The sequence below is a fragment of the Pristis pectinata genome, chromosome 11, assembly GCF_009764475.1.
Source record: "Pristis pectinata isolate sPriPec2 chromosome 11, sPriPec2.1.pri, whole genome shotgun sequence".
Lineage (NCBI taxonomy): Eukaryota > Metazoa > Chordata > Chondrichthyes > Rhinopristiformes > Pristidae > Pristis > Pristis pectinata.
This window is the reverse complement of record NC_067415.1, coordinates 34,962,223-34,986,911: the sequence shown is the minus strand read 5'-3', so window position 1 is coordinate 34,986,911 and position 24,689 is coordinate 34,962,223. Positions and strand designations below refer to the sequence as shown.

Below are 24,689 nucleotides of genomic sequence, written 5' to 3'. Positions count from 1 at the left end.
AGTCAGCCAGCTGTGTCTTTTCTATAAAGATGGCTCTGAAAAAACAGCCAGCCAGCAGTGTGAAGGAGAACAGAAGCCAGCAATGTTCATTTTAACATTTTGTTGGCTTCATAAAGCATTTTTATGGAAAACTGATTCAACAGGCTCTGCAGCCTTAATTTCCAGTCATTTCAGAGACTCAGCTTGTGGCTAATTAAGTGCTGAGTTATATCAGAGCTGTTTTTTCAATTGCAGCAGTTTTGTTGCAATGCAATGCCTTTTTTTTTCCTGTAGGTTTTTCTGCAATGTACATGATTTTGTTTTTCTCTAACGAGAGAAAAGCAAAAGAGTCATTAAAATTTTATATTTAGTTAAGGTCTAATTTAAATGTCTGAGAAGGAGTGTCCTGGATTTTTCCTATTTATTAAGTTCATAGTAAACCAGAAAATGTTATGAGGAGGATTTCAAAAATAACTTCAGCTGTTACAAAACTAGTTGGTACTGCTAAGAGATAGAGTTCAACTTGGCAAGAAAGTCAGCTATGCTTGACTAAAGGTGGTGAAGTTCAGTGGAAAACTAAAAGAAAAAAAACCATACAAAAATGTCAAACATTGTAGAGATCCTGATGAATAAGAGAGATATAAAGAGCAGCAAAGTCAGTCATTATAATAGTGTTAAGAAATTTGGAAGGGATTAGCATTAAAGGTTTTACAATAATATTGGAAAAAAGATGGTTGTTAAGAGCAATGCTAAACTCTTTAAAAAAAATTGATAAAATAAATCAAATCAAGGAAGTGGAATATATGTTAGATCATTTATGTCAGCATTTACAATATGGGAAGTGGATAGCATATTAGACTTCCCATAGTTTTCTTGAATCAACAAAGTAACTGAAAGATAGAATGGCACTAAAGACTGACTAATCCCCAGGATAGGATGTTTTTCTTCCCAGCATGCTAAAGGCATATGTGAGAACCTGGCAAAAGCACTGACCGTGGTCCTACAAGGTTCTGTTGATTCAGGAACTGTTCTTTAAGATTGAAAAATTGTACATGTCATTGATGTTACAGAAAGAAAGAGACCAAGGAATTATGGACTACTTGTTATTAACATCAGCTATTGACAAATGTATATCACCACTTTTAACAGATGTTGGTTTATAAATATAGATTAAAGATTTTAGAAGCACCAGGGTGGTTAGCTGGAGATGTAGTTAACATGTTGAGTTATTAAGTGGTGAACTTCCTTCTGTCCATTTTTACTAATGTTAAAAAAAAATGAATGCATACAGCATATAATGAATTTAAGTTTTGTTTTATTCCAACATGCTCCCCTGTTTGGAATAATGATTTTGGTTTCTTTATTATATTCTTTGTAGACAAGGAAGGCTACAATTTAAACCACCATTTGAAGAAATACGAGCAAAATACTACAGAGAAATGAAGAGGTTTATTTCTATTCCAAATCATTTCAAGGGTGCAAGTGAGCCTGGTGAAGAGTCAATCTTTGCTACCATGATAGAGAGAAATGCAAAAGGTTTCATCACTGTTTTTAGTAAAGCAGAAGATCTGTTCAAACGTCTGGCAGCAGCATTGGATAAGTTTCAGGTAAAGCTTTTTGTCGTATTGTGCAGAAACCTAATTTTGATTTTCTAATTTGAAATGTCCTATGTATGATGCAGAATCATAGTACACCATAAATCAGAAAGAGACATTCTGGCAGGCCATGTCAGTGCTGGTTTTTTGAAAGAGTTATCCAAATATTCTTACTCCCCTGCTCTTGCCCTATAAGCCTACAATTATTTTTCCTTCAAATACTTATCTAATTTCCTTTTGCAAGTCAGTATTGAATATGCTTCTACCACCCATTTGAACATTACAGATCACATTAACATGCTGCAGCTTAAAAGATTTTCTTCCTCTATCTCTGGTTCTTTTGTCAATACCTCAAAATTGGTTGCTGACTTTTCTGTTATTGGAAACGGTTTTTCTTATTTACTCTGATAAAAATGTTTTAATGAATTTAAGCATTTCAATCACAGCTCCCCTTAATTATCTTTGCTGTAAAGGAAAGCAAACTTAGCTTCCCTAGTCTTGCCACAGTTCCCAGATCGTTGATCATCATTTGAGTTAAACCCTGGTGTAGTTCTCCAAGGCATTGAGATCCTGTCTATTGTGTAATTCTGGTGCCTAACTTATGTTTTATGATGGTTTAGAATAAAATCCTTGCCTTGTACTCTAAGCTTCTAATTAAAAACCAAAAGGTCCTTTTAAGGATCTTTGCATCTTGTCTTATCACCTTCAAAGATTTATATGTGTACCCCCTCAGATAGCTATGCTCCTCCTCACCCTTTCAATTTGCACCTTCAGGTAATGTGTTTCGTATGCAGCACTCACTCTTTACAAAATCATATTTATCCTACATGCGTCAGATTGTCTCAAGAATAGTTATAGATCAGTCACAAATCTTAATTTTGCAGCTTACCACTGAACATGTTTACAGATGAAAATATTGAATGAATTCTGACTGCTTACCATTTGTCAGTCCATTTCTAAACTTTATTCAGATCTTGGTGCAATCTGATGTGGACTGCTTCATTTTTTTGCAGAATAGCATTTCCAATCAGGCTTCTCTTAATTGAAAACATAATCTGTTCTTGATGTTATGGCTGGAAGGGGATTCTCTTCTTCCTCCTTTTCTCTTACTCCTTTTTTTTCTGCCACATCCTTCTCTTTTTTTGGTCCGAATTGGCTGATGGGAAATAGCATGTGCAGTGGATGTTGCACCAAGAAGGTGTCATAATATTCTCAGACCGTGGATGGTTGACCATAATTACCTTCTGACTGCAGTTGTATGTGAGCTGTACATTGAAGGAATGATATAAATTTTGATTTATGAACTCTCCAGTACATCTGTGGAGATTTCAATGCAATATTGATTGATTCCTTGTACCTTTGTAAAAAATCTCTTTGCTCTGCACCTCGACAAGGTGTAGAACTGGAGCAGACAACACCCTTAAGTTTCCTTGTGCAGCAATGAATTACAGGGTATGATGTATTCTTCAGCACCAGCTTGAAATGATCCAGTCAGAGGCATAGAAATTTAGCACAACTGTCACCTAACTTCTGGGGAAAGTAATTCTAGCCCTGCTACATTGCAAATATGGCTGCAGTACATTGCAGAACTCTGACAGGATACCCTTGAAAAAGTGGAATGTGGGTCCCCTGCAAAATATCATGAAATTGGTCAAAAAGATGCTTGCAAAAACGTTAGGGTAGTTTATACCCAAGCAAGTGCTAAAGTGCATGGTTTCCTACAGGGCCTCACTCAATTTTGTGCATCCCACAATACTGTTCAGTAACCAGACAAGGATGGAGATAATTGTCACTGGGGCTGTCCATGGTGGGTGGCATGGGAAAAGGGTGAGAGTAAAGAACCTATATTAGAGAATCCAGATATTTCCTAGAGTTATAGAGCTGTAGGTAAGAAGATATGAAACATAGACTGCTGTAAATGTGAGGATAAGAGTTTTAAAGTAGAGGATAGCAGTTGTCTTCAAGGTGCTGGCTTATGAAAATATCAGCAGGAGTGTCACTACTGAGGTACCCATGGAATCAGTACCTTAGCAGCTAAGTGCTGGAAAAACTTCTTGGTGTTAGCTTAAACATACTCGGTGAACTTTGAAAGGGCGAGCAGTTTGGAACTGAGTTGTAAGGCTATCAGTCAGGTCTCTGATGTCAGTAAAGAGTTTCTTTAAATGGTGGAAATAGTGACAAATTAGCACAATGTGCTACTAGATCTACTGAGTTTGTTCCAACTATTGTATGTTGAAACTTTTGAACTCCAGTTTGCATTGGGATAGTCGGAAATGGGGCTTATGTGAGTAATGAAGTCATTAGCTGTGCATCTGATGCAGGGAGGAGGTCAGTTTGCTAATGTGGATTGTGCACCAAAGTGCCTGATTCATTTTCATGATTGGTATGATTTTACCAGGAAATCTTTGTCCATGCAAACTACTTGAGTTGAAACAGTATTTTTCTTGATTAAAACTGAAAAAAAAAATGAGTGCGATGCAAACCAATTTCTAATGTGTCCACTCTATCAAAAATGTGCTCTCACAACTTGCACACAAAATTGGAAGCAAATTGGCACCCATTGTGCCAGAATAACTGGTGCTACACAGCCTGGTTTTATTGGTCAGGTTTTGACTGAACTAACAGTCTTGTAGCTAAACAGATGGAGAACTTGAGAGTCAAGACTGCCAACTACTCAAATGTTACCTCTTCAGAATGATGGGACAAATGCACTTGTTACGTATAGCTTAATGTAGAGGCAAAGCTTTCTGCAAGAGGAGTGGGAGAGAAATCTAGCACAAGAAAAAGTAACACAGTTCAAATGTTAATATAACCATTAGAATGAACCTGCATCAGCATCTGGTTCAATGTAAATAATGAATTTTGCCTTTCAGTTAAGTAAATAAACAGTATGGCATGCTAGCCTTCATTGGTCAGGGCATTGAGTATAAGAGTCTGGATTAGAGGGTCTGAGCTATAAGGAGAGTATGGACAAACTAGGGCTGTTTTCTCTGGAACATTGCAGGCTGAGGGGGAAACCTGATTGACATTTATAAAATTATCAGAGGCATAGATAGGGTAGACAGTCAGAATCTTTTTCCCAGGATAGAAATGCCAAATACTAGCGGGCCTTCTTTTAAGGTGAGGGGGGGAGCATTTAAGGGAGATATGCAGGCAAGCTTTTTTAACAGCGTGTTATTCCCCTATTATGGGATGCTGGTTGATTAGTGGTAGAAGCAGGTATGATAGTGGCATTTAAGAGGCTTTTAGATAGACATGGATATGCAGGGAATGGAGGGATGTGGATCATGTACAGGCAAAGAGATTTAGTTTAATTTGGCATTGTGTTTGGCACAGACATCGTGGGCCAAAGGGCTTGTTCCTGTGCTGTACTGTTCTGTGGTCCTATGTTCTTTGTAACCATTGCTGGCTTGGCAGACTTTTTAACGGGTTTGGAAAGACTGGTACTTCACTAGATGTGACTTCTACCTGAAATCTGAATTGTAGAAGTAAATTTTAAAAATGAATTGGTCCACCTAATTGGGGCCATTTACATTTATGTGGAACCTTTAACAGATCTTTTTAAGAGCTTTAGAGGAATGTAATCAGACAAAAATCGACACTAAGTTAGAGATAATGGGCCAGGAGACTAAATTTTTAATTGGTGGAGTTTTCCCATCTGTCGTCAGATTTCTGAACGGTCCATGAACTCTATATTGTTATTCCTCTTTTGTACTATTTAGTTCATTTATTTTTTGGTAACTTGTAGTAATTTTTATGTCTTGCACTGTATTGCTGCCGCCAAACAACACATTTCACGACATTCGTCAGTGATAATTAACCTGATTCTGATTCTGAGAAAGTGTGGCGAGGTAGTCTTAGGCTAAGGGTAATATTGATATGTTGGTGACATGGGCTGAGAAATGGCAGATGGAGCTTAATCTGGTTAAATGTGAAGTGATGCATTTTGGGAGTACTAATGACGCTAGGATTACACCATAACTGGGAGGGTTCTAGGGAGTACTGAGGAACAGAGAGACCTTAGTGTACAAGTCCAAAGATCCTTGTAGGTGGCATTAGAGGCTCTTTGGACTTGTACATGCGTTTTGTACATGGATTAAGAAGGCATATGGGATACTGGTCTTTATCTATTGGGGCACTGAATACAAGAGCAGAGAGGTTATGCTCCAACTTTATTAAGTAATAATCAGATCTCAGCCAGAGTACCACGTGCTGTTCTCATCTATAGGAATAATGTGATAGTGCTGGAGAGGGTGTAGAGGAGGTTCATCAGGATGTTGCATTGGATAGAATTCAGTTATGAGGAGAGACTGGAGAGGTTAGGTTTGTTTTCCCTGAAGCAGAGGAGATTAGGAGGGGATATGATTGAGGTATATATATAAAAAACAAAATTGAGGGGTATAGATAGAGTAGACTGCAGGAAACTTTTCTCCATATTGCAGGTAGATAAAACTAGTGGACTTGGATTTAGGGAAAGGGGTAAGAGCTTTAAAGGGGAACCTTTTTCACCCAGAGAGTTGTGAGTACCTGGAATTCACTGCCTGAGAGAGTGATGGAAGTACAGTCACACTTTAAGCATTTTAAGAAGTGACTAGATCAGTGCTTGAATCGCCTAGGCTTAGAAGGCTTTGGGCCAAGTGCTGGAAGATGGGATTAATGCGGGTGGGTGCCCACTAGTTGGCGCAGACGCGGTGAGCCGAATGGCCTTTTTCCATGCTTTTTGACTCTGTGACTCTACAAATCTATAACTCTAGCTCAATCTTACTGTTAAATTGTCCACAGACACCTCACACATTGGAATAGAGGGCAGAGTGAACCCGTAAGATGTGCTTAATATCCTATGCATTTACATCAAAAACTCTTTCAAGCCTTTCTTAGGAAAAATGGTGAAATAATTCTCAAAATCTGATATTAAGCTGTTGTCTCTTCCTACTTCTGTTTGTCGCTGGGTTAGGACTATATAAGCTGCTAAAAGATCGTCCTCGAAATAATTACGTTGATGTAAAGAGAATTGGTTGTGAACTGTAATATAACTTACCTAACCGTATTTTTGTCCCTTCATTTCTTTTCTTTTGTTACAATTTTTATTAACATTGAAAAGAAAACAAAAAGTGTCAATCAGTACTCTTCAAGTAGCTTATTGGAAACATAATCTTCAATTGGCAATGCATTAACTGTATCTATTAATAATGGTAAACTTTTTTCTAAAAGGAATGGGTTGTGCTTGGACAAGTGAACGTTGAAGCATTAGTTGAAGAAAATCTCCATACTGTACATGACTGGGAGAAGAATTTCAAGGCTCTCAAAGGAAGAGGAAAGGATTCTGAGAGGCTTCCAAGGTTGATTATTGGCTTTACAAATAGATATCTTCACAAAAAAAAGAAAATCCATTACAATGTAATATGATGAGAGAAAGAACCAAGTATACTGCAACTGACAATTTAGGCTGTCATTTAGGATCTTTGATGAATGCTTGCATAGGATCACATTTATCAATTTTCTAATGGATGGTTAACCTAGGCATAGCATTAAAATATAGAGCACAATTTCTTGATTATTATAAAAGCTAAGTTATAAAAATATTTAATTGTTGTTGAACTAAATGAATGGCAAATAGAAATTTGTTTCTTAAAGACTATATAAATTGCATAATCTGAGAACAAATTGAATGCAGGAAATTAAATATTGGGAAAGATGTGAAAGAGAAGATCAATATACAAGAGTGGCAAAGGATTAGGAGATGAACTTATTTTGCTTTTAACTTGTAATTTGCTTGTTCTTTCTTTTCTGTACTGTAGATGCACCTGTTCAGAGCCTTTTTTTAGTTATGCTCCCTGTTGTGACAGTAGCAGGAGTATCATGGAATTAGAAATTTGGAGAGGTTTGCTTTAGCCCACCCGAACTTGTCCAAAGCCCTTTGTTTTCATTAAATGACATGCAGTATCTTTGAAATTTGGAGGCTAATATGCAAGGAATTTTCAGTAAATCACTTCACTGTGGACAGAACCTACTGATGTGATATGGGATATCTATTGTTCTATTAAATTAATTTCCTATTTATTGTTATAGAAAGACCTGTATCAGCTCAAAATATGCTCATGTTTATCAGAGATGATAGATTTTTGGATGTTTACAGCGATTGATAGATTTTTAGATATTAGAGAAATCAAGTGATAAGGCTATTGCAGAAAAGTGGCACTGAAGTGAAAGATCAGCAATAATCTTATTGAATGATGGAGCCTGCAGGAGGGGTCGAATGCTTCTGCTTCCACTTTTTAATGTTCTTAGGATAATAGATATTACAAGTTTATTAAATTATTAAGTGACTACCTCAAGTCACTCTGGCCACTTGACATTATAAATCTTGTTATAATCCATTAATAATTGTAGAAACATGAAAATACTGTACTTGTCTCCATGATTCTTTTCTAATCACATCCAGACCTTGGCAAAGCAGAGATGCTTCTCTAATTTGTGTAGGGTTGGATAAGATTCTTGGGACTAAAAGTTTGCATAAGATATGATATACAGTGTGTTTAAATAAATTGGATTAATGCATGTTTACAACTTTCTTGTGTTTTCGTGTGGACTAAAGTGAAAGTGACAAGCAATTTTTCAAATCTTGTAGTGTCATGAAAGTGGATTGTATTACAATTAACTGTAACCCAGTGAAGGCTGTGATTGATGACCTTATTCAGATGCTGTTTGATGCTTTGCTTCAGTCATTAAGAAAGTCCATACAAGGTAACACCATTTAAATCATACTTGGGGCAACTAATACTAGTTTTAATATGTTGAGGTCTGGCTAATTTACTTACTTTATTTTTTCATTAATGGAATATGGCCATCACTGTCAAGTCAGCATTCAATAACCACCTGTCTTGTCTTAGACAAGGTAGTGGTGTGCATCTTCCTTAACTCATCTATGTTGTGAGATGCAGTTAATTGAATCACTGTGGAATTCAAGTTGAACTGTGATGTGTATTCAGAGAAATAAAGGACTACAAATGCTGGAATATTTAGGTGAAAAACACTATGATGCTGGAGGAACTCAGCAGGCCAGGCAGCATCCATGGAGAAAAGCAGGCAGTCAATGTTTTGGGTCAGGACTCCTCTTCAGGACTGAAGGTAGGAAAAGGGGAAGCCCAGTATATAGGAGGGAAAAGCAGAGCAGTGATAGGTGGACAAAGGAGGGGGGTGGGCACAAGGTAGTGATAGGTAGATGCAGGTAAGAGATGGCGATAGGCAGGTGCGGGTAGGGGGGAGAGCAGATCCACTGGGGGATTGGTCAAAGCTAAGGAGGAAAAAAGGGTAGAAAAATGAGAGAGAGAAGCTAGGAAAGGGAAGAAAAGAGGCATGGTTGGGGGCGGGGTGGTGGTTGTGGGGTTACTTAAAGTGGGAGAATTCAATGTTCGTGCCGTAGGCTGTAAGGTTCCAAGACAGAAAATTAGGTGCTGTTCCTCCAGTTTGTGCTGGGAATTCTCCTGGCAGTGAAGGAGGCCGAGGACTGACATATCTGTGATAGTGTGGGAGGGGGAGTTAAATTGACTGGCAACAGGGAGATGCAGATTGCGGTTACAGACAGAGCGCAGGTGTTCCATCTCAGGAGATTCCTTATCCACCGACATCTTCTAGTAACCCACTGGCACCTACAGCTCCTCCCACCCTATCTCTTGAAAGGATGCAATCCCTTTTTCTCAATTTCTCCGCCTCCACCACATCTGCTCCCATGATTAGGCTTTCCACTCCAGGGCATCCAGTAACTTCTTTACTAACCGGGGCTTCCTCCCGACTGTGGTCGAGAGAGCTCGCACCTGTATCTCTGCCATTTCCCGCACTGTTCTCACCCCCGCCCCTCCCAGACCCAACAGGGATAGGGTCCCCCTTGTCCTCATATTTCATCCTACCAGCCTACATAGCCAACACATTATTCTCCGCCACTTCCACCATCTCCAACAGGATCCCACTACCAAGCATATCTTCCCTTCCCCACCCCTTTCTGCCTTTTGCAGGGACCACTCTCTCCACAACTCCATAGTTCACTCCTCCCCCACCACCCATTCCGCTCCTACCGTGGGAACTTTCCACTGCCCCCGCCAGAGGAACAACATCTGCCCCTACACCACCTCCATTCTGGGACCCAAACAGTCCTTTCAGGTGAGACAGAGATTCACCTGCACCTCCCTTAATATCATTTAATGCATTCGGTGCTCCAAGTGTGGTCTACTCTACAAACGCAGACTAGGTGACTGTTTCGCAGAACACCTGTGCTCGGTCCGTAACCGCAACCTGCAGCCCATTGCCAGCCACTTAAACTCCCCCTCCTCCACCATCACAGGTATGACAGTCCTCTGCCTCCTCCACTGCCAGGAGAATTCCAAGAGCAAACTGGAGGAACAGCACCTCATTTTCCGTCTTGGAACCTTGCAGCCTAATGGCATGAATATTGAATTCTTCCACTTTAGGTAATCCCTCCCCGCCACCCCCCACCACCCTCCACCATGCTTCTTCTCTTCTTCTCTTTCCTAGCCTTACCCTTCCCCTGGTGGATCTGCTCTCCCCTCCTCCCCTGCACTTGCCTATCACTATCTCTTACCTGCATCTACCTATCACTGCCCTGTGTCCACCCCGCATCTCCTCCTTTGTTCACCTATCACTGCTCTGCTTTTCCCTCCCATATACTGGGTTTCCCCCTTTCCTATCTTCAGTCCTGAAGAAGGGTCCTGACCCAAAACATTGACCGCTTGCTTTTCTCCATGGATGCTGCCTGGCTTGCTGAGTTCCTCCAGCATCATTGTGTTTTTCTTGTCATTTAACGTACTTCTTGGCCAATTGAAATTCTGACTTTATAAATTTGTATACTAATGTAGCACAGTTAGTAACAATCACAAATTCTATTTTAAACTTAAGGAATCAATTTAATCAAGATATTTTGCAACCATTGCACTTTAATTTACCAATTTACCATTTTGTTTTTACTTATAATTCTGTTATTCAGCGAATATCCATGAGATAGACAGTTTTGTAAGTGATGCAATGGAATTATTATCAAAAAGACCTGAGACAGTGGAAGAAATTGGAGATGCAAATTCAAAACATATGGAGATTACTTCAAAAAAACCTCAGGTAAGGATATTTAAGTACAAAAGGAAAAATATGTAATTATAAAAATATAGAAAAAATAATTTAAATCTATATTGATAACCATTTTTATTTAGTTATCAATAAGATCTTTAATCAGAAGGATAGGTTAAAGTAGTATATATTTCATTATTACAAATGGAGATTACAGGAAATATTATGTGATAACTACCAATTTACAAGTAACAAAATACATTTTTAACCAGTGCTCTGCTTTTGTTTGGCATTTGTAAAATATTTTTAAAATGTATTGGTAATTCTCAGTTTTAACTGTTTCAGTGAGTGGAAGTGAAATCAACTCTGACTATGTGAAAAATTAAACTGAGCACAATTCAGTCAGAATTTACTATCAAAATAACATTGAGGGTATTTATATAAAAATGGTACAGCAGTTTAAGGTGAGGGCTAGATGTGTAGTTAAACTCAGATATGCAAAAGTTGATGTCTTCCTTGTGCTGTCCATCACAACAAAGGTTTCTTGCAGTCTCATTCACCACTGAAAAGCAATGAATCTTCATACGCTTACTTTACCAGTCAATAAGATCATGACTGATCTTTTACCTCAGCACCATTTTCCTGTGATCGTTCTATATCCCTTGATTCCTTTAACCTTTAAAAGTCTTTGGATTGGTGGTGCTTTAATTTCTGCAAATAATCTTCTTTTTCACTGAAACTTAAGTATTATATACATGGGTTCTCATTACTTCATTTGTTCTTGGATATTTTGAAAATGTCATTTAAAATTACAATGTTTTCATTATTTTTCTTTAGTCTTTTTTCTGTCTCTCTTTTAAAGTGATTTCCTGTACCTGATTTGAAATTGAATTCACCCATTCTAAATCCTATTTTCTTCTCCCTCCGAGTCCTTCAATCTGATTGGTTAAGAACCTAGGTGAGCATATGCTGCCCATCTTTTTATTGCCTTTATCACCTTCACTCTCAGCAACCTGCCATGGAAAACCAAATGATGCAAGGATAATCCTAAAGCTAAACAGACTCCCTTAGAACAAATCATGATGCAGTGTTTCTTTCAAGTTTTATTTTGATAATAGGGACTCCTCTCTAAAGCTTCTGTCATTCACTTTTCTGATATACTATCAAGAGTAAAACAAGTCAAAGAAATAAAATAGAACTGATGTATAATTTAACCATGTTTTGTGCTGCATTTGTTTTTCATGTCACCAATAAGCATTTTGTAATTACTTTGAATTCTACAATTTCTGTCAGGTTTTACCTCTGTTTCAAGATGCTGAAGATAAAAATAAGCTGCTGCGCTCTGTCGCAGGTGGTGGTCTTGAGACTCTTAGTAGCCTAAGAGCTAAGTGGGACAAGTTTCAATTAATGATGGAGAGCCATCAGCTTATGGTGAATGAACAGGTAAGACTAATGTATTTTCTATGAAGCAAAGTACTTCAGAGGCTAGCAATCTGAAGTAAAATGGGACATGTTGAAAATACTCAGCAGATTGGGCAGTAAGTATAGGAATTGAAACAAGACATACGTCAGGCTACTGTTTATTGATTACAGCTCGGCATTCAACAGCATCATTCTCTCAGTACTAATAACCAAGCTTCAAAACTTGGGCCTCTGTACCTCCCCCTGCAACTGAATCTCAGATAGTGTGAGGAGGCGTACAGGAGTGAGATCAGCTGGTTGAGTGCTGTCGCAACAACAGCCTCGCACTCAATGTCGGCAAGACCAAGGAACTGATTGTGGACTTCAGGAAGGGGAAGTCAGGAGAACACACACCAGTCCTCATTGAAGGGTCAGTGGTGTATAGGGTGAGCAGCTTCAAGTTCCTGGGCGTCAACATCTAAGAGGATCTATCCTGGGCTCAACACATTGTTGCAGTCAGGAAGAAAGCATGCTGGCGGCCCTACTTCATTAGGAGTTTGAGGAGATTTGGTGTGTCACCAAAGACTCTTTCAAACTTCAATAGATGTACATACACAGAGCATTCTGACTGGTTGCATCACAGCCTTGTATGGAGCCTCCAGTGCACAGGATTACAAGAAGCCACAGAGGGTTATAGACTCAGCCAGCTCCATCATGGGCACAGTCCTCCCCACCGTTGAGGATATCTTCAAGAGGCAGTGCCTCAAGAAGGTGGCATCCATCATTATGGACCCTCAACATCCGGGATATGCCCTCTTGTTACTACCACCAGGGAGGAGGTACAGGAGCCTGAAGATCCACGCTCAATGATTTAGGAACAGCTTTTTCCGCTCTGCCTTCAGATTTCTGAATGGTCCATGAACGCTACCTCATTATTCCTTTTTTTTTGCACTATTTACTTATTTTCGTAATTTATAGATTTTTATGTCTTTGCACTGTACTGCTGCCACAAAACAACAAATTTCATGTCATATGTCAGTGATAATAAATCGGATTCTGATTCTGTAATGTTTCAGGTCAATGAACTTTAACTGGAACTAGATGAAGTTAGAGATATAAAAGTTTTATCATGCAAAGGTGGGGGAAGAGGAAGGAAGAACAAAGGGGACAGTCTGTGATGGTGTGGAATGCAGGAGAGTTTAAGGACCAAAGGAATGATGGTATAAAGAAAAATGGTGATAGTTGTGGAACAAGGGAAAAAACTGGACATGAGTAACAATAAGAAAATTATTAACTGAACTGTTGAACTCTGTGTTGATTGGAAAGCTTCCAATATGCTGAGTCAAAAATGAGATTCTATTACTTCGCATTGCATTGAACTTCATCAGAGCAATGTAGGAAGCTAAGGACAGGCAGGTGGGATAGAGAATTAAAGTGATAGGCAGCCTGAAGCTCAATGTCATGCTTGAAGTCTGGTCACAAATGTTCACAAGGTGATCATCCATTGTGTTTTTTGATGTTTCTGGTGTAGATGTGACCACATTGTGAGTGGCAAAAACAAATTGAAATGTACAAGTAAATTGCCGTTTCAGCTAAAAAGAGCTTTTGGGAATCTGGATGATAGGAAGAATGGAGGTGAAATGGCAGGGCTGTTGCATCTCCTGCAATTTCATAGGAAAGGAACATGGGGAAAAAAGGGATGCTTGTGGTAATTGTAGATTTTTATGGAGGAAATAGTTGCTGCAGAATGCTGAGAGAGGGGATAGAAAAATTTGTTTAATGCTGGCAATGTGCTGGAGTTGCCAGGAATTTCAGAGGATAAAAAAACGTGTTTTCTTTGTGTTTTACCTTGTGAATTATCATCAGTCAAGGCATTGAGTATAGAAGTTGGGATGTTAGGTTGCATTTGTACAAGATGTTGATGAAGCCGCACTTGGAATATTGTGTTCAGTTTTGGTCATCCTGCTACAGGAAATATGCCATTAAGCTGGAAAGAGTGCAGGGGAGATTTATGAAGGTGTTGCTGGGACTCAAAGGACTGAGTTATAGAGAGAGGTTAAGCAGGTTGGACTATTTTCATTGGAGCATAGGAGAATGAGGGGTGATCTTATACAGGTGTATAAAATCATGATTCTGTTTAAAATCATGTATAAAATCATGACACATTGTGAGTGGCAAGGCTTAATAACCTCGGAGGCTAAGATCCAAGATTGGTGAATTTGCCATCTTGAAGCAGAATGAACAATAGGACATCATCATGCTTTGGCACATTTCCTGGACCCTACATGAGGAAATTAATTTCCAGTGTACAAGCACTCAAATGATTTTATGATTATTATTTATTATTATATGATTACTTATTTTTATTCTGATATTTTCACTCTTATTACTTTGCTTGAATCTAGATATTCAGATAAGAATTGGAGTGTACTTCCTGCAGCCTTGAACTTATTGTATTTACTTCCTTAGATTGAAATTATGAAAGCAAATGTTGAATCTCACGTAAGGATGTATGTTCAAAAGCTGGAGAAGTTTGAGGCTCGCTGGAATCAATTAAAGCCAAGTGATGACGTTGTTGACAGTGGAAGCAGGGAAATACTCAATCAATGTGTTGAATGTATAAAAGAGAAGAGAATTGAATTTGATGAGCTGGAGACGACCAGAAAGAAATTGATGTATGTTTTTATTAATCAGGAAAGTAACTTTGCAAAATTAAGTCCTCACCACATGATGCTGAAAATTCTAATGCTTTTATGAAAAACAATAATCTAAAGCAAGCATAATTAAGGGTGGCATGATCAAGATATGATTATCTGAGTCACCCATTTCCAAGAAATTCACTTCTTATTATTTAGTGGTTTTTCCTCAATGAACTTCTGTTGATTGCTTAAATGAGATGGGACATTTGGAAATGTCCACGTCATTGATGGATAAATCATTAGTCTGAATGTTACTACAATAGTAATATTGTAATATTTCGAATGCAAACCCGCTGATTCCCACAGCTAACTTGACTACACCTCCTATCACCCTGTCACTCGCATGGACACCATTCCTTTACCTCAGTTCCTCCGTCTCTGCATCTCTGCCGCACCTGTTCTGGAGATGAAGCCTTCCACTCCAGGACATCCGAGTTGTCATTCTTCAGAATAAAAGGCCCCCACCACTGTTATTGATGGTGTCCTCATCTGCATCTCCTCTGTCTCCTACACTTCTGCCCTTACCCCATCCTTCCTCAGGCAGAACAGGGACAGTTGAGGACCAGAGTTCCCCTGGTCCTCACCTACCACCCCACCAGCCTATACATCCAACATTTTTTTCCAAGTTCTGCCATCTACAAAGGGATCCCAACACCAGCCACATATTCCCGTCCCCTCTCCTCTCCGCTTTCCATTGAGACCACTTTCTCCATGACTCCCCACACATCTGTCTCCACCCATTCCCCCTCACCTCCCCGCCCCCCCCCCCCCCCCCCCCCCCCCCCCCCCCCCCCCCCCCCCCCCCCCCCCCCCCCCCCCCCCCCACCAGGCACTCTCCCCTGTAACCAGAAAAGGTGTAACGCCTGCTCCTACACCTCTTCCCTCACCACTATCCAGGGCCCTAACAGCCCTTCCAGGTGAGGCAGTCTTTCACATGAGAATCTCCTGGTGTTATTTATTGCATCCAGTGGTCCTGTTGCAGCCTCCTTTACATTGGTGAGAAAGGACGCAGATTGGGTGACCACTTCACCAAGCACCTTTCTTCTGTCAGGCATGGCCACCTGGATCTCCTGGTTGCCAGCCATTTTAATTCTTCTTCCCATTCCCACATTGACATGCCTGCCCTTGGCCACCTCTACTGCCAAGTTGAGGCTAAATGCAAATCACAGGAACGGTACCTTATATTCCACCTTGTATTTCTGGCAGCATTCTCCAACTTCCGGTAACTGCTCCCCCTCTGTCCCTTTTCTCTTTCCTCCTGGTCCACCTGACTCCCATCACCCTGTCTCTTTCCCCTCCCCATCCCCTTCCCTCTCCATCTGCCCATCACCCACACACTCCTCCAACTAGTTCAGCTCCCCACCTTCCTCCCTTTGTTCCATGCTCCACCTTCCTCTCCTGTCAGATTCTATCATCTTCAGTCCTTTGTCACTTCCACCTAGCACCTCCTAGATGCTTCTGACATCATTCCCACTCTCCCATCTGCCTATCACCCCTCCTCACCTGGATTCACCTATGGCCTGCCAGCTCTTGCTCCACCCCTTCCCTCCAATATTTTATAATACGTGCTATCTCCCCACTGTCTTTCAGTCCAGATGAAGGGTCTTGACCTGAAATGTCGACTGTCCATTTCCATAGATGCTGCCTGCCCCTCTGAATTCTTCCAGCGTTTTGTATATAGCTCCAGATTCCAGCATCTGCAGTCTCTTGTGTCTCCAATCTGAATATTCAAGATGTGTTATGTCGTCAATTTGAGATAATGGAAATTGTTGCAAACATTTTTTTAAATATAATTTTTTTATAGTATATGTTGAAGTAACCCATAAACAAAATCTTGGGCACTCTTGACACAACCAATGAATGCAATATAAGGTGCTTTACATTACTTATTTTTTTTCTATGACTTTTCCCACTCTTCCCCTTAATTCACTCTTTCAAATAGTACAGTGGATGGCAATAACCCTAACTGTGTATAAATGGCCATTCTTTGTTTATAAGACATATACATTTATTCTGAGTTGTTGTAGGCTATTTGACATAAGGCCAGGCAATCTTATCCTTGTATTTTTGGGTGGACTTCAGCAGAGTTTTTTGTAAACTAGTTTGATGTAAATCAGCCAACCCAACAGTCAAATCTTCCTGGCCTATATGGCTACTGAAATAGCTGGCTAATTACCTTTTCTTATGCTACTGGTTATCTGTAATTCTTTCAGTGAAGACTGCCGCCACTTTAAAGTAGAAGAACCTGAATTCGAGTTGGCAGAGCGTCTTCGTGAGGATCTTGAACAATATGCAAATATGTGGTCATTATATGAGGAGTTTACCAATGGATTACAAAGTATGGTAAATGAGGACTGGATCTCCTTTAGGTAAGTGACTGCAGTTGTCACAAATAATAACATTTCTATGGTGCCTTTTCTATACTTGGGTTTTCTACACAATTACTGGGTATAATATTGATTTGTTTCTTTATGCTCTAACTTTGTTTCACCATAAAGCCTTTTGCCTATTTGTAGTGCCTTTCACTAGGTAGGTCAGACGGTCAAGGTCAGGTAGTTATTCAAGCTGCTGGAAAAGATTGATGTGTGGCAGTGGATTGGCTCATAGTTCTAAAAGTGACCGTCCCTTTGCCTCCACAGATGTTGCTTGAGCCACTGAGTTCTTCCAGCAGAAGACAGGATTCATTTGGAGTAACTTGTTTCTTATAATGAAACTGATTTTGTCATTGGTTGACACTGGAGGAGCTGTTAGGCATTTGTACATGTAGTAATACATAGCTTTTATTTCTATATTTTGATAGTTTTCTTCTCACATCTAAAGTTACTGTCAGTTCACAGGAGGTGTGTGCTCTTTGGTACTTTGTTCAAGTAGCCATTCTTAGGCTATTTGATTGTACTTCTTGACTCTGTGCTCATATGGCCATGCATAGCACATAATTCCTTATTAAGACCCCCAAAGTATCTTCTCCTGATGAAGGTCTGTGTATTTAATTGTGTTTAGTTTTTCCAGCCCTCTGTCATCTAGGATCAAATAATTTATTAGCACATATAAAATCCACAGGGCACATCAGCTATCTAAAATAGCTGCCTGTTGTCTATAAATTTCAACTTCTTGTTCTTTGTTTTTTTTCTACCAATCACATTATGCTTTCTAAAATATCTCTGTCAAAAGGAGTTGTTGGGAACATCATATCCTCGCCTAATATTTATACCAATGCTTAGGTTTAAGAGTCCTTGGATGATAATGGAGAGTGAAACCTTATCTGGTATTTGCTGCCAAGGCAATTGGGGCACCCAAAATGCTTCCTTTGATGAGATCGTCTTACCAGTACATCTGGAAGTTATATCTCTAAACTTAAAAGCTTTATCACTGAGTGATATTGTCCCCTTAGTTAACTGTCAAATCAGTTTATATACTTTTAAGAGTTATGCATTGCAGTTCAGTACTAAATAAGATTTTCTTAGGATTAGTTGTTTTGAAAACTGTACTACATTTCAAAACAGGAGCAAATCCAAAAAATAGAGAATGGTGCTTGGTTTAATTTCATAAAACCACACTGGGTCTCTCTCTTTTGTGAATATGTACAGTCTAATAATTTTCAGAGAAGTATATTTCTGAATTGCTAATTTGTGTGCAGCAGTAATACAACGTTGGCTGCAATTCATAACATCTAAATGGATTCCAGTGCTGTCAGCTAGGGAAGGATAAATTTGTTCCATTTGAGAATCATCTTAATGAAATATGCTTTTCTTCATTAAAATATTGTGTGACATTAATTGTTTTAGGAAGTTAAGTATTAAGCAGATGTTTGTTTGATTTCTTTAATTTAACACGTTGCATGTTAATTTTCATAGGAGTAAATCTTACATTTTTGAGGAATTTTTATTGATGTGGCATGACAAGCTGAGAAAGAGAAATGAACAAACAACAGTGACTGTCAAACTGCAGAAAGATGTTGATAAATATAAGGTACATTGCTATACAAGTAATGATTTTACTAATTATATATCCAGATAAAAAAGATCTTAGATGCTGACCTTTTACCCCTGAGAAGTTCAAGTGGGATCACTTTACCTTTTCTAGTAGTTGCATACTTCCTGTTATAGAAGAAAGGTTGGCCCACATTGATTTTTTAAAAAAATATGTATATGGGTCCATAACCTGGCAATTTTGAAAGTTAGAAGAATGATTGATGAGGGAAAGTGTCATGTAGCCAAAATAGATTATTTTAATATTATGTCAGAAGTACATTATTAGAGCTGAGCTTTTTTTCTGAATTTATTTGCCTGACCTTAATTGTGTGATGCTGAATCTTAGTATTGAAAATGTTAAAAGCTTTTTTTGCTTGTTCCAAGGATCCCTCATCATGATAAGCAAAAAACAAAAAGCTTTTCAAATATAAGTTAGATTTTGTTGTTATTCATGAACTTTAATCAGCTTTGAGTAACTGTAGATTAAGGACACTTAAACTGAGGATACTAATCAATTACAGATTTTTCTTGCATGTTTACCATACATATTTTTGAAAAGCAAGAGTAGTCCTTCAAGCTTTGCATAGCACTCTTTGGAAATAAAATTGTTGCTATGTTTTGGATTGGAAGGATTTTTTTAACTTCAGCTCTTTTCCCTCTTATAGACTGTTTTACCTGTTCTGAAGTATGTCCGTGGAGAACATCTTTCCCAGGATCACTGGCTGGATCTGTTTCACCTGATAGGCATGCCCAGAGGCACCACGTTAGAAAAGTTGCAATTTGGGGACCTACTGAAAGTGGCAGATGTCTTGGTGGCAAAATCTTCAGAACTAAAGGTATTGACTTATGAATTTCACTGTTAATTGTAAAATAATAGAGCATTCATAAAATGATTTCACAGTACATATTCACCAGAGATGCAGTGTAGCCCTATGAACTTGAATAGAACTTGAACCAAACACCATTTTCTACTTTTTGGATTTGCTCTTGTCCTGAAATATAGTATGTACTTGGCAAAACAATTAATCCTAAAAAGATCAGATTTTGTACTGAACTGCAATACAAACTTTTAAAAGTATATAAAGCATTTGATAGTACATTTTTATGGAAGAAGTATTTACCATAAGAAGTATAAACTTCTACCTTTACATCAACATATAAACAGAAATACTGATTGTGAATCCTACTTTTGGTGAATTACCACCAGTCTTCATGCTTGTATTTTTTTGTGTACAACTGTAGATATTCCATAAAAGCCTGAAAATGAAATGGTTTTCACACTTCATTTAGACTTTGTCAGGACTACATTCTATTTATTATTTTGCACTGTTTCGATTTGAGCTTGTGATTGATCTCCCCACTCTTTCCTTTTGTTGCATTATGCTTGTTTTCTGCTTTTTGACTTGAATATATTCTTCATATAGATTGCTTTTTGTCTTACTCTCATGATTCCATTTCAGCTTTTCAGAATTTCTGAAAAATAAACAAATGGAAGGCTTTGGTATGGGCTTGTTTTGGACTTAGATATGGTAGTGTACAATTAGTATATGGTACAACTAAGAACCCAAGAATAATTGGAAATGGATGCTTAAGTCTGATCTGCAGACTTGGAGTGAATTGCTAATGTTTGTTGTATCTCCCAGGTAGCTTGACTGTTCAGTTTCATCCATGGCCTTCAGATATGCTATGAAGTGGAAGGTTGGATCAGGAAACATGGGGAATATGTGAATTCTGTGGTGTCAGGGATCTACAGGAAATTTTTATTTTGAAACTTTTTTTTTAATTGTGTCAACTTGCATATCCAGAAAAGAGCTGGCTATCAGTTAATTTCTGAATTCCATGTTTCAACAGGTTTTAGCTTTTAACTTGTATGATTTAAGTGACTCATGCCTATTTTAGGCATTTAGCATTTAGGAACTCAACAGTAGGACCAACACCTGAGAAGACTGGGTATAAAATGTTCACTGCTATACTAGTTTGCTTAGGGCCATATTGCATGTGACAAAACAGGCATATGACATACCAATTTCTACCTTGAAGCCTCAGGAAAAGAAAGACACATTCATGTTGTGCTTTTCACATCCTTTTCAAAGTTCTGAAGTGCTTTACAGCCAAAGAAGTATAACCATTGTTATAATGTAGGGAATGCAGCAGCAATTTTTGCAGCACTCTCCCATAAATAGCAATCTGATATTATTTTTCATATTTTCTATAACAAATGTTGATTGAAGGATAAATATTACCCAGGTCACTGGTACAACACCTCAGCACTTTAAATATTTCCATTGAATCTGTTGTGTTCGCTTAAGCTCAAATGCACCTTGGTTTTACATCTCAGCTGAAACATTGCACTTCTGACAGTGCAGCATTCCTTGAACACTGCATTGAAGGAAAAATCCATAACTTCATGCTCAAAATGTTAGAATTTGAATTCAGGGATGAGAGTGGTGTCAAATGTATTGCAGCTGGCACTGATAATTTCTATTATAACAAAATATCCATTAAATTCAGGAAAAAAGTAAATTTTGAGAAAAATATATTCAAAAATTATGCTGTTGGTAAGGGAAATAAATTGGGCTATCAGAACATATCTGTTCTTTGATTGCAGTTTCTCAGTCCTCACTCTGCGCATACCTTTCTCAGCTGTTATGTTATTCAGTATAGGCATATCCTTCAGACTATCTTTTACAGTTACCCCAATAAATAATATTTTTATTCTCTTTTAATCATTTCATCTGTACTAAATAAATAAAAAAATCTGCAGATGCTGGAAATTTGAAATAAAAGGAGAAAATGCTGACAGACAAAGGATCTACAACACTGATCAACACTGACTGACAAAGGATCTTGAATCTGAATGCAAGGGATCCTGGACTCTTAATGTTAACCATTTCTCTTTCCATAGATGTTGCCTGACTTGCTGAGTGTTTGCAGCATTTTCTGTTTTTATTCCTGTTTCCTTTTTGTTTACTGCTTTCTTTGCACTGCCTTAACAGTAATATTAGCTGTGGTGAAATAAAACATAACCTTTAAAGATTTTCTCAATGACTACTAGCTGTTATTTCAAAAATCATAAATGCTAATTGAATGACAGTAACTTACTTTCATAGCAATGACAATGAAGACTACAGTACTCTAAAAGAGCAATTTTTAAAATGGTTGCAATTCCAAGACTTGTTTATATAATATTAAATTCTAAATTGCATTTTGTAATACTAATTGTTATAACGATTCATATTCTCTATTTTTTTCAGTATAATTTAAAGTGTTGCATAAGCCTATAAAACATATACAGCTGCACAGTTCTGTTCTTCCTCCGTGACTATGAGTGCATCTATCAGTATTTTGAATTATGTAGTCCTTGGTTAAGGTTTTCTTTGGTGTTCAACATTATTATTAAGACTACAAAATGCTTAATGTGGATTATTTATTCACATTAGTTTCTTAATAAGTTACAGTCTCTTGACAATGAATTCAAAGGAATGTTATGTCATTATTTATTAACTCAGGTTTTTAAAAAGTATCTTTTCCTTTAATTGAGACTGCAATCGCATTTCAAACTTTTTTTTGTTTCTCAGTTTTGCTCAATGTACTTATTGACAATTGATATGTTTGAATTTATTAAACAGCAGCTTTTGCAATTTTTCTTCCAGGAACTTAACAGTCGAGCCCAAGGGGAAGTCTCCATTAGGGAAGCATTGCGGGAGCTTGATTTGTGGGGGGCTTCTTCAGTCTTTTTGATGACAGATTACCGGGACAGCCAGAAAACAACTATCAAACTGATTAAAGATTGGAAAGACATTGTCAACCAGGTTGGCGATAACCAGTGCTTACTGCAGTCTCTTAAGGACTCTCCCTACTATAAAGGATTTGAGGACAAGGTGTCTATTTGGGAAACCAGATTAGCAGATCTTGATGAATATCTGCACAATTTAAATCAAATTCAAAGAAAATGGGTCTATTTAGAGCCAATTTTTGGCCGTGGAGCTCTTCCTAGAGAACAAGGACGTTTTAAGAGAGTTGATGATGATTTCAGGTCAGTTTTAGATTTCATTTTAAAGTGCTATGAAAGTTGATATCTTAATAAATAAATTTTAGTTTATTTGTACTGAATATAAATGTTATGTTTTTTCATGGAGAAAACTGGGGAGTGGATTGTTTGGTTTGGGTGTAATTGAGAATTTGAGGCCCAAATGCACACAGAATTACACTGGTCAGGTTAAAGTTCATATTTCCAACAATATCTTTGCATTATCACAAACCTAAAGTCCTCCACTTATCAGTGAAATTAAGAAGAATAATCAAATGTGATACATTATTTTTTAATTAAAAACCACTCATTAATATGTTTGCAAAGAGTAACCTTGTCAACTTTATTTGATAAACCAAACACTAATATAATGTTACACTTTTTAAATGCTACTTATTCTGAGTGGTAACATGAAGCAAAATAATGAAATGAATAATAATCCATTTACACTGGTTTCCTCAAGATGGTAAAATAAGCTCATTAATCACATTGTTTCAGGTAATTGCATTTTATTGGATTTTTTAATTCATCTTTTGAAATTGGTGACAAGGCCAGCAAAGCCACCACTAAATGCCTTTGGGAAAATGGTAGTGGACTGCCTCCTTGAACCCCTGCAGTCTTACTAGTGAAGAAAATTTCCAGATATTAGGTAGATAGTTCCTGGATTTAGACCCAGTGATAAAGAAAGATGATGATATATCTCCAAGTCAAGATAGCGTGCAACTTGGATGGGAACTTGCACCTGGTGCACCCCTGCACATGATTCTCTTGTCCTTCTTGGTAGTTGGAGTTATGGACTTGGTAGGTGCTGTTGAGGTAGCTTAGGCAAGTAACTGCACTTCTATAGTTGGTACACACCCCAGCCCCAGTGCTCTGGTGGTGCAGGGAATTAACATATAGAGCAGTAAAAGGGGATACCAGTCAAGCGGGTTGCTTTGTCCTGGATGACAGATAAATAAAGACCTGAACTTCTATTTTATAGCATGGCATTAATGTGTGCCATGCAATTAAATCCCTCATGGCAGTGATCCCTACCCCAGTGCCTTGAATCAATATTCAAATTCCTGATTTCTCTTCATCTGCACGTGAACCCCTCTCTCCCATGACCAGTGATCCAAACCCTCAGCAGCCTCTTTTTGTTTAGTCATTTTGCAAAGATAAGCAAGGGTTAATACTGGCTTCTGAGTCAGAATTTCACATAGGAATCATATCAGGAAATGTTTGCTATTGCAATGGGCAATGTTAATATAATGAAGATTGGCCAAGCATGGATAATTATTAAAACATTGGATCTGTATATTTTACCTTCTCCAGATCAATCATGGCAGATGTTCAGAGGGACAACAGAGTAACTTCACTCTGTGTGCGAGCTGGCATAAGACATTCTCTCATTACCATATTAGATCAAATGCAAAGATGTCAGAAGTCACTCAATGAATTTTTGGAGGTAAGAGCATAACATAATTAAATAAACAGCATGCGTATAAGCAATCCAAAATAACAAAATCAAATCTGATGTTCTTAGATTGCTCGGTTCGGTTAATTGCTGGTGAGGTTAATGTTAGCCATTTTGAGTTCTGATTTCCTCTCTTACTATGCTTTTACTATTGTACTAAAGATAATTTTAGTATATGGTACTGATTATTAATCATATCTCCCAAAGATTGTTGTTAATACCTCTCTAATATCTCTCTAAAAAGCTGCATTATTTAAAACTCTAAAGCAAAGTATTTAATTCAAGTGGAACTTGTCAAAAATGGTATGATATAGAATCATAAGTGATCAACTAGGTTGTTATATTAACTATCATAATATCTTTTGAGGGAATTTTGATTCATGTAAGGCCACATAAACCTAAAAATATGATGTAACGATGTAGTAACATCATGAGTGCCTTTCTGAGGTATATATTGCTAATATGCAAATAGACTAATATTTT

General features: G+C 38.0%; 1 protein-coding gene across 3 annotated transcripts in view; it reads left to right on the top strand.

Moving 5' to 3' along the window:
• LOC127576305 (cytoplasmic dynein 2 heavy chain 1) overlaps positions 1–24,689 on the top strand; it is a 380,433-nt gene that overhangs the window by 55,379 nt on the left and 300,365 nt on the right. For all 3 annotated transcript variants that reach the window (XM_052026810.1, XM_052026809.1, XM_052026811.1), the window contains 11 exons: positions 1,358–1,586; positions 6,786–6,913; positions 8,203–8,318; positions 10,573–10,700; positions 11,943–12,092; positions 14,520–14,725; positions 16,963–17,118; positions 18,604–18,718; positions 19,386–19,556; positions 22,374–22,756; positions 24,065–24,197. In XM_052026810.1, coding sequence (XP_051882770.1) covers positions 1,358–1,586; positions 6,786–6,913; positions 8,203–8,318; positions 10,573–10,700; positions 11,943–12,092; positions 14,520–14,725; positions 16,963–17,118; positions 18,604–18,718; positions 19,386–19,556; positions 22,374–22,756; positions 24,065–24,197 — 1,915 coding nt within the window. The remainder of the gene's footprint in view (positions 1–1,357; positions 1,587–6,785; positions 6,914–8,202; positions 8,319–10,572; positions 10,701–11,942; positions 12,093–14,519; positions 14,726–16,962; positions 17,119–18,603; positions 18,719–19,385; positions 19,557–22,373; positions 22,757–24,064; positions 24,198–24,689) is intronic.